General features: G+C 38.0%; 1 protein-coding gene and 1 long non-coding RNA gene across 5 annotated transcripts in view; one reads left to right on the forward strand and one right to left on the reverse strand.

The window, feature by feature from the left end:
* Positions 1-9615, forward strand: part of LOC148969631 (uncharacterized) — a 26457-nt gene extending 16842 nt beyond the window's left edge. For 2 of the 4 annotated variants that reach the window (XR_016149254.1, XR_016149257.1), the window contains exon 8: positions 9582-9615. This is a non-coding gene — a long non-coding RNA (uncharacterized LOC148969631). Of the gene's footprint in view, positions 1-2950; positions 3117-9581 lie in introns of those variants that run through there. The other 2 variants (XR_016149255.1, XR_016149256.1) reach the window with 2 other exon arrangements.
* Positions 234-7454, reverse strand: prr35 (proline rich 35). Its single transcript, XM_039672790.2, has 3 exons — positions 7386-7454; positions 2842-4352; positions 234-1863 (listed from the first exon to the last, which is right to left on the reverse strand). The coding sequence occupies exons 2-3, from the start codon at positions 4152-4154 to the stop codon at positions 1212-1214; spliced, it is 1965 nt and encodes a 654-aa protein (XP_039528724.2). The 5' UTR covers positions 4155-4352; positions 7386-7454; the 3' UTR covers positions 234-1211.
* Positions 9616-10543: the final 928 nt, after the last annotated feature.

Here is a 10543-nt window from a genome sequence, read left to right on the forward strand (position 1 = left end):
TCACAGCAGAGCAACACGTCACGACCAATACTGTAGACCTGTAAGCACGTATCACGACGCATCAGCTCAAGCCGCTTTACCCCGCATCCTAAACGAAACATTAACCTCTTTCACATAATCTGTCCGTCAGTATTTATTCTGTCGCACCTCACCTAAATCTCTTCCTCCGCCACTGTCTTACAACGCAGACAATTCACACAAGCACTAATATCATTTGAAATATTTATTGCAGGATGTTTTATGTACAGATTTGTAAGCATCTTAAATGCACACTGATGAAACGATAATGTGAGATTTGCAGTATCATCCTTTAATTTCATTGTGTGACAGTGAAACAATCATCTCTTTAGATTATCTTATTTAAAATGTTGATTATTTACAGAAGACAAAAAGTCTTAAAAAAACATCAGAACTGAGTAATAAAATGCTAAATAAATAAATATGTAATAAATAAATAAATTACAAACAAATACATTAAATAAATACCATTGTAGTTCCTTGACCCTTAATAATTTCCGTCCTGTAGCTGGACTTTCTCGGCACAATGATTTTAATTTAAATAATCATCAATAAGTCAGTGCATGTACTTTGTCCTTCTCCATCAGCTCTTTTTGGCATAAGGTGCTTGATTTTGTCTTCGCTTTACTTGATATTTCATATCAGACCGTTTATTTTGTATATGGTATAGCGTTTACATGTTAATCTTACAGTGTACTTATATACACTACTATTCAAAAGTTTGGAGTAGGTCAGATTTTGTGAGTCTCTTCTGCTCACTAAAGCTGCATTTATTTGATCAAAAATACAGTAAAAATGATAAAATATATTACAATTTAAAATATCTGTAATTTATTCTAGTGATCAAAGCTGAATTTTCAGCATCATTATTCCAGTCTTCAGTGTCACATGATCCTTCAGAAATCATTCTAATATGAAACATTTATGATTATTATCAATGTTGAAAACAATTTTTGTGGAAACTGTGACTCATTTTTTCAGGATTCTTTGCTTCAATAGAAAGTTCAATATTTGTAATAGTCATTTTTGATCAATTGAATGCATCCTTGCTGAATAAAAGTATTCATTTCTAAAAAATCTCACTGACCCCAAACCTTTGAATGCTAATCGAAGCCTTTCAGATTTAATAGTTTTACGAAGTGCCAGTCAGTTGTTTCCAAACACATAAACGATGCTCTGTGAGTTCTCGTTCGCTACACCATGGTGTCGGTGGGGCTGGTCGGACACAGCGTGTCCAGGTGTTGAATGGACGGAGGTCTGTTGGGTGTTTTGGAGCAGAGAAGGACACTTGAGTCGGCTTCACACTTCGTGGTCCTGCCGTGCCACAGAGCTTCAGCGGTCCCGGCCCGTATGGCCATCCCCCCGTCGGACAGCACCTCTGTCTTCACCACGGGGTTCAGCTTCATCAGCGCGTCCAGAGAGCACTTCTGCCTTTCTTTAAAACCGCTCCCTCGTTCCTCCGTGTCTCTGTCGTCTTTATCCTCCTCCTCCTCTTCCTCGCTCTCGGAGCAGTTTTCGTCTCCCGTGTCTTTCGTGTCTCTGTTTGGGATTTCCACAGTTTTTTTTTTGAGGGATAGATCGAGCGGGCCTTCGTTGGTGCGGGCCGTGCGCTCGAGCGCCTGCTGGATGTGCGACAGCTCGGAGCGGATCTTGCCCAGGTGAGCCCACAGGTGGCACTGCTCGGGCAGCGAGGTGACGCGCTGCTCTGTGTTCTGGTACTGCTGGAGTAATGTGGAGAAGTCCTGCAGGAGAGCAGCTGCCGGGTCCACGTCGCGCTCCATCCCTCTCTGTCTCGCCTCCAGATGCTCAGACATGTGCGGCGGGGACGACGCGTCACTGCGGGGGCTGTGGAAACAGTTTAATTGAATCTAAATGCCGTTCATCAAGGCTGTCCTGAGTGTGTAATGCAGAGACCAGATGTAATGCGTCTGTGTGTATGTTTATCTTTATTTACCTGCACTTTAGAATGTGTTGCCATTATCTTTAAAATCCTCGTCAAGCATGGACATTTTTAGCTTAATTAATTTTGAATTAAGAGTGATCTATGCACTGCAGTGTAGAGTTATTTACTGTTTATGGAAAACACTTTGGTCCATTCTAATGTTCTTTATAAATAAAAGTTGAGTTGAGTTTACTTATTTTTCATGATCACACAACAGGCTTCGTAGGCCTTAAAGGAGTAGTTCACTTAAAAAAAACAAAAAAAACTTTTGCTGATCATTTACTTATCACCATGTCATTCAAGATGTCCACGTCTTTCTTTCTTCGGTCGAAAAGAAATTAAGGTTTTTGATGAAAACATTCCAGGATTTTTCTCCATATAATGGACTTCAATGGGGTCCAAACGGTTCAAGGTCCATGAGAGTTTCAGCGCAGCTTTAAACGACATCAGACGATGAATAAGGGTCTTATCAAGCGAAACGAGCGCTCATTTAATAAATAAATAACAAAGTTTAAGTTTTATAAGCACAAATGTTCGCCTTGCTCTGCGCGTTCGTGACTCTCCTGTTCATCAAAATGAACAAATCTTTTCCCGAGTCATTTCGTTCATTCGATGACTCGAAAAAAGATTAGTTGACCAATCATTTCCCTTAATTATCGTCTGGTGTCGTTTAAATCCCTTTGAGGCTGCACTGAAACTCTTGAACCGTTTGGACCCCATTGAAGTCCATTAAATGGAGAAAATCCTGGATTGTTTTCATCAAAAACCTTAATTTCTTTTCGACTGAAGAAAGAAAGACACGGAAGTCTTAGATGACATGGGGGTGAGTAAATTATCAGCAATTTTTTTTTTTTAAAGTGAACTTGGGGTTCTTGTCTTACCTGTTGTGTATAGACCTCCTGCTGGACACCAGGGAGGCGATGGATGTCGATTTGTGAGTGTTTTTCAGAGAGTCGAGGGCAAACTCAAGGGCAGGTTTCTTCTCTTCAGGTGCACCATGGGAGTCTAATGATGCTGCTGATCTCTTCAGACTTTGCTCTCTGACGAAGGAAGCGTCTTGCTGCCAGCCGGTCTTCCCTTCCCTGGATCGTATCCTCTCCTTTCCGGCGTGGCTCGGCTCCGGGGAGGAGCGCGTGGGAGACGGCCAGGCTGCGGGTGAGCTCTGGCTGGGCCTCAGGGCCGGCACCTTCCACAGGTTTAGTTTAGGAGGATACGAAGGTGGCGGAAGGCTTACGGTGGGTGGTTTGACGAGTTTGCTCGTCTCAGAGGACGTAGAAGAGGGTGTTGCGCCAAAGCTGTGCTCGCAGAGGAAAGGATAATACAGGTGTGGAGGCAGTAAATTACGCTCTGAGTGTCTGAGTTGCGCGGTTGATGCTAAGAAGGGCATTTGTGCGTTTGTGCTCGTAAGTGCCGGGTTTAGGTATGACAGGAGTCCGGGAGCCAGTGGGTATCCAACGCCAAGCAAAGACAGATTGAAACCCGTTGTGTCGGGGCATTCGAGTTGACCCGTTGACCCCGGTGGAGGGTAACAGGGCAAAGACGAGGCCACCGGGTCTGATTTTGGCTTTGCTCCTGAAGTCTGATTGCTAAGGATTCGCCATTGCTCTGAAAGCAACGCCGCCGATCCCGACAGACACGTTTTCGACAGCCTATAATGTCGCAGTTTTGACTCCACCTCGACCGAGCGCGCCCGTAAAAGTTGCTCCTCGAGCGAGAACACATCGGACATCACGAGTTCGGCTTCTTGCTTTGATCGTTTGCTTCCCCTGGAACACGTTTCCGCCGGTTCGGGACTCACAACCGCTGAGCCGTTCGTCTCCATTGCTTCGTCCTCTTTCTCCGCATCTCTTTTCTCAGCCTCGTCGACCTCCAGACTGGCTGAACGCGAGGGCTCGTCCGACATCGAGGCCTGCTCGGAGAGAGCCTTGGCGGGGCTACGGGAGCGAACGCCTCCCTGCTGGAGCCGGAGTTGCTCTTTTTTATACGGCCAGTCGGACTCGATGAGCAACGACAGGGAGTTTTTGCACAGGCTGTACTTCATGTGGTTGTACAGATGGGATTTCTCCATGCAGGTGAACGGGCACTGGAAGCACTTGTAGTTGTAGGGTTTGCCCCACGGTCGCGGGATGTAGTGAGGCTTTTTGGGCTTGCGTTCCTTGTGTTTACAGCCCACCTTACAGTCGTCCTTCGACATGGTGCGATCACAATCAGTCCCGGATATGAAAACTGGTTTCTCTCAAAGCTAAATATCCGAGGAGGTTGTGTGTTTGTTTATGTGTGCGTTCGAGGACAGGTTTACATTGAGTGTGTGTTTGTAGGATGAATTGTGTGTGAGCAGTAAACTTGTGTTTGGTCAGGACTGGGATGCAGGAACGCAGCCATCAGATTTCAGCTGTTGAGAGAATCAAGAAAATATGTGATTAAACTTTTGATAATAAGATATTATTAATTAATTAATTATTACTAAAATATTTTAAATTATTATATTTAACAATCTAGATTATTATATAACAATTTATTAATATTTTAAATGATTATTTTAAGTTATTCAGATAATTATAAAAACAAAATATTATTACTTTAATAATTTAATAATATTCTAAATTATCGTATTTAATAATTCAGGTAAACAGAATATTTTAATAATGCATTAATTATTATTTTAGAAAATGAAATATTCATTTTAATGATCAGATTTTAAAGTCATTGTGAAACTATAGTGTTTGCAACCCATTTGCCTTTTGTAATGTGATACTTGGACAGGATTTGGGTTTATTAATTAAACTCTAAAAAATGCTGGGTTGTTGTAACCCAAACTTGGGTCAAATATGGACAAACCCAAATGTAGGGTTAAAAATGTCAAACCCAATGGCTGAGTTTGTCCATATTTGACCCAAAGATGGTTTAAAACAACCCAGCATTTTTAAGAGTGTATGAATTGATTGGACATTGAGACGTAAGGTTTGATGACATCAGAAAAGTCATTTTGATAATAGACCCCAGAACATGTCGTATGAAAGTAAATGGAGCCAGTTTGGATTACACAGAGTCTTTAACAAAGAGAAAAGATGATGAAAGACGTTTTGGTTTCTCAGAACTGCCGAAAGTCCTCTATCTGCCACCTTTCATTAAGTCCAGGGTTGCCCCAGCGAGGTGTGTGTGTGTGTGTGTTTCTGGAGGGGCCTGCACCTGTGTTCAGTGTAGTATTTACAGCAGGACCCTGAAGGTCAGCTATAGGCACATCCTGACAAAGGGCAGAGGGACACGAGGCTGCCCGCTTGTGTGTGTGTGTGTGTGTTAATGAGAGATTGGCATCAGGCCCGCGAGGCATCGTTAGCAGAAGAATGTGGGTCAAGGCAGATTGACTGCTCTTTTGCCCACTCTCTCTCTATCAGTCTGTCCACCACGATCATCTGTCTCTCGTACGTTACACTGCATGTGTGTGTTTCTCCTCAGTCCTGCAGAGTGTGTTTGTGTGTGTTTCACACTCTCTTTGTCTTCAATCGAAGAAGTTCTAAGGGAATTACTTTAATCCTGCAGTTTGAATGTATCGAATAAGAGGGAATGTCATTCTTTGAGTTTTATTCCTCCCAAAGATTTTAAAGCATTACTGATTTTTTTTCTTTTCTTTTTCCATAGTAATTTTATATGACCATATTATCAACGTCTTAAAAGATTTAACTTCATATAATATGCATTTATGCCTTTAAAACACTCTAAAAAATGCTGGGTTGTTTCAACCCAAATTTGGGTCAAATATGGACAAACCCAAATTTTGGGTTAAAAATGCAATAATAAAATTTACAGTTGAAAGTGAAAGTTGAAGTTGGGTTGAAATTTGAAATTATATTTTTTTTTACCCAACATTTGGGTTTGTCCATATTTGACCCAAATATGGGTTCAAACAACCCAGCATTGTTTAGAGTGTATGATCTGATCATTGGTTTTCAAATATAAGATCATTTGCTAAATAAAACATTATAAAATATTTTTATCATATTCCATTTTACTTAATTTAACATTACGTTTTATAGAACAACTAAAATCTAGATAAATATTCATAAAATACATCTTTTCAGATATATTAGAAATACAACCTCTAAACAATGCTGGGTTGTTTTAACCCAAATTTGGGTCAAATATGGACAAACCCAAATGTTGGGTTAAAAATGTAATTTCACATTTTAACCCAGCTTCGACTTTCACTTTCAACTGTAATTTTTGAATGCATTTTTAACCCAACTTTTGGGTTTGTCTATATTTGACCCAAATTTGGGTTGAAACAACCCAGCATTTTTTTCGAGTGCATGTTTCTTTTTTCTTTTTTTAAGTTTTAAATATTTTCATTCATAATTAAGAATCAGAAGTCTATTAACATTATGACTCTCTATTGCAATGCAGTTTAGCATACTTTTGTACAATTCAAAGCTATTTAATTAGCAACATTTACGTGTAACATCTACAGTCTTTCAGAAAGAACCAACTACACTGATGTAATGTAACTAATAATTTTTGTTATTAATAAAAGCATTAAGAATAGGAGATGGTGAAAGCAATTCAATAATGGTGTAATTAAAAGAGAAGCGTTATGATATCTCTGTTATTATGAAAAAATCTTCTTTATTCTTGATTATTTATTTTTTGCTCCTGGCATTTTCCTTTTGGGTGGAAAGAGAGAATGAAAAGAGAAGAAAATGAAGCAGATTACAGGCAGGAAATAAAGAGGAGGATGAAATGTCCCGCTGTGAGGCATGAGTTTAGTGGCTCGTGTCTCGGGGTGTAGAGACAGCGAGAGCCCGAAGTGATCTGGGTTTGAAGAAGACGAGTGGCGAGGAGTTTCACACATCTTTCATCTATTACAGCACTCAAAGAAATAATGCAATCACTTCTGCAACTTTCTGCTGCAATCTAATCCTGGCAGTATTACACAGCGTATCTATGGCAGTTCTGCATGCTATAGATCATTTACAGGAACAGTGTGTGTGTGTGTTTTGGTCATATTGCAGTTGTGCTCAACCCGTTCTGTGGTTTTAACTGGACATCAAATGCTGCTGTTAGCGTTAATCAATAAAATTATTTTAGAGTTGTTCTCACTGCGGGACATTCTTTGTGGTGTGTGTGTGTGTCAGTTTTAAGGCCCTCGGGGTTCGGTCGGACGCTCGCATGGACACACTCTGATAGCTGTGTGTTAAATATGTATTGTCTCGTTTAAATAGGGACGCTTGCTAAAAGCATCGACATACTGTGGTGGAATCCAAGAACCGAGAACACACACACACACTTACACACACACAGGGCAGCAGCGAACAAAACGCATGGATTGATATATTGGCATGTAATATATTTTAAAGTTTTAAGTGGCTATTGTTTGAAATTAGAGCATTGTTTTGGTGTGTGTGTGTGTGTGTGTGTGCGTGTGTCGTACCTCCACAGTGGTTCAGCAGAATGAGTTGGATCATGACACTTGAAGTTTTCTCAATTTATGCAGAATCTGAAAAATAAACGAGTATCTAAAATTAATTTCAGCTTTGATTCTGTCAGTATTACTCTAGATTTAATGTTAAATGACAATCTCCCATCACTCTATCTGAAGTACGTGATTGATTAGAAATACGTTTATATATTCATCAAAATACGTATTTAATAATATAAATAAATGCAGATCAATTCATTTAAAACAAGGTATTATTTTAGAAATTCTGTATTGTACTTTAAAGGCCAGGGTGGCCAATTTATTATTATTATTTATATCATATGTCTTTATTTATAGCCTGTTTTATTTATGGTTGCATACATGCCTATAAAAAGCTGCTATCGAACATATTGCCATCAAACAACCTAGATAGCAACATTTAAACAGAGAGACAAGTATGAAATAAATGAAACAGCAGAATAAAGTCAACAGATATTGTACTAAATTCTATGCAGTTGCAACATTTGAAACAGATGTGACAACATGCCCCCATGTAAATCTGACACTGTGGCCCGACAAATTTAAGAAGAAAAAAAACAACTTTTTGCTTAGAATTTACTTTTGAAACACAGATGAACCTGACTTTGTATTCCAAGTGTACTTTAATTATAAAATATTACAAAAATGAACTATAGGATTTTAGTTTTGCACATAGAATTTACACAAATATTCCATTTAAAGATAGTTTTGAACTTTACATTTGAAACCAACACACAAAACCACTCCTAGATTGTGTAATTACTCAAAACCTTATATAGAGATACTGTAAAACACACGCAACAACGTCTATTTCCACATATCATATTTTCACATTGTCACATACATACGTACACCTCTTTAAAAAAAATGAATCAAGACTAATTTGATTGACATCTCAGTAGTTCATCTCAGTAAATGCACAACGCTTGAGTTACGCGCCACAATCACACTAGTACACATAAAGCCCTAAACTTATGCCACAATAACTTTAACCCGCAGATAACGGCTTGACTTACCTGCTGTGCGTCTGTGTCATGTTGTGTTCCAGAGGCGGCCGCTGATGTGCGTTCGGTGTTTTATGAGGGGAGAGCGCGCACACACACACACACACACACACACACACACATGGATGAACAAGAGAGAGAGGCAGATATATATATTCTCTAGGAGGGATGCCTTGGGGCAGTACAATCAGGCACAGGCCCCTCCTGCCTCCCTGCTATTGGCACAAGCTCAAGTGGGTCCAAATTAGGAAAACCTGCCCGGTTCAGTCCATTAAGGAGAAGGCGAGACACTTGGCGGGACAGTTTACTTAATTTGGCCGCCGTGCAATTTGAAGTCACTGATGGAAACTTTAGCAGCACTTTATGGACTTGTTTCAGGTTCAGTTTAGTGTGTTTTATCGCCATAACAAGAACTGTTCATTTGTATTGCCAAAAGCAGTGCAAAAAAAGTGTTAATAAACTTAAAAATATACATTTTAATTAAATATTATATTGGCAAAGTCTTAATAAACTTAAAAATATAAATTTTAATTAAAAAAATTATTAAATATTATATTGGCAAAAGCAGTGCAAAAAGTTTTTTTTAATAAAACCATAGTAATAATTTAAAAAATGTGATATTGTATTGTATACACTGCATGTATAATAAGAATTTTACATAATAAGCATAAAAAAATAAATAGATATAACCATATTTAAGTTAAAAAATAAAATATTATATTGGCAAAGTAGTGCAAAAAGGTTATTAAAATATAACCACATTTAAATAAAAAATTAGATTATATGAAATATTGTATTCCAAAAGCAGTGCAAAAAAGGTTTAGCCAATTAAAGTTGAACCATATTTAAATAAAAATGTAAATTAAATATTGTTTTGCCAAAAGCAGTGCAAAAAAGGTTTTAATACCAATTAAAATTAAACCATATTTAAAAATGCAGTTACATTTTAATTAAAATACTATTAAATGAAATAAATATTTAATAAAAAATAATAATGATTTATAAATTATATTAAAATATTATCAACTTATACACAGAAATTGCAACATTAAAGCGATTTTTTTTTCTCACTTATTTATTTATTTATTTTTTGCCATTGATTTTTATTCTAAGGCAGAGAGCAGACTGAATATTGTTTAAAATATGTCCTTTTTTTGTGCCACAGGAAAAAGAAGCTCATACGGGTTTGGATGGACATGTACGGTGAGTAAATGATTGATTTCTGAATGAACTATTTCTTCATTTGAGCAGCAGTGAACTGTAGTCTCACCATCAGAAAGTCCAGAAGCTTGCGGATTACTTTATGGACTTCTCTCCGTCTCGAACTCTCTCTCTCTGCGTTTGCGGTTTGACCCAGTTTCTGTCTGTAGACGAGCACGAAGCTGCAGAATCAAGTTTTAATGTGCATTGCTAACAGTGCATGACAGATCTGTAAATAAAGGCCAGCCACCATCAATCATTAATAACATAAATGCGGTTTGGATGGAGAAAGCTTGAAGGTAGCTCTGAAAAATAAGCTTTCAGAATAATCTAGACTTCACTTCTCCGTGTCGTTGAGATGTTTCAGTATTGTTCTCATCAGTGTTTCTGCGGTCGTGTCCATCTGTGGTTCTCAAGCGTAATCCAGTGGTTTCTCTCCACAACCTGCATAATTTAATATCTTTAACGCAAACTAGCCACAAAATTCACTCACGACTGCAATAGTTATAAAGGACATCTCTGTGATGATGTTTGGTCTTGAGTACAGTAGTCAGATAACTTGTAAATGAGACAGTTTCGTCAAATTCTTTTATCAAGGAATTATTTTTAACATTTATTCAAAATGTAGCATTAAAAATCAAATCAAATGTTAAAGTTTATTTATAAATTTTTTAAGCTCACATGTGGCATTTAAAAAAGTGAGAATACACTGTTTTTAAGGTGTCCTTGTAACAGTGTAATTATACATTGAAGTGTAATATTAATCAACATATGCTTACTATGGGATTAGGGTTTGGTTTAGCATGCAATTATACATAATTTACTGTTTTTACAACATTTAACTGTAACAAAGACACTGTAAAATAAAATGTAAATTTATTTGAGAAGCAAAATTGCATGATATATTAAGACTTGTTGTCAGAGAGT

The sequence above is a fragment of the Pimephales promelas genome, chromosome 22, assembly GCF_988280905.1.
Source record: "Pimephales promelas chromosome 22, fPimPro1.hap1.1, whole genome shotgun sequence".
NCBI lineage: Eukaryota > Metazoa > Chordata > Actinopteri > Cypriniformes > Leuciscidae > Pimephales > Pimephales promelas.

Bases quoted from the DNA above. Each gene is read 5' to 3' on its own strand.
- prr35 (XM_039672790.2), bottom strand. From the start codon at position 4,154: ATGTCGAAGGACGACTGTAAGGTGGGCTGTAAACACAAGGAACGCAAG. The intron at 1,864-2,841 runs GTAAGACAAGAA...CTGTTTCCACAG, and splicing joins AGGAGGTCTATACACAACAG to CCCCCGCAGTGACGCGTCGT.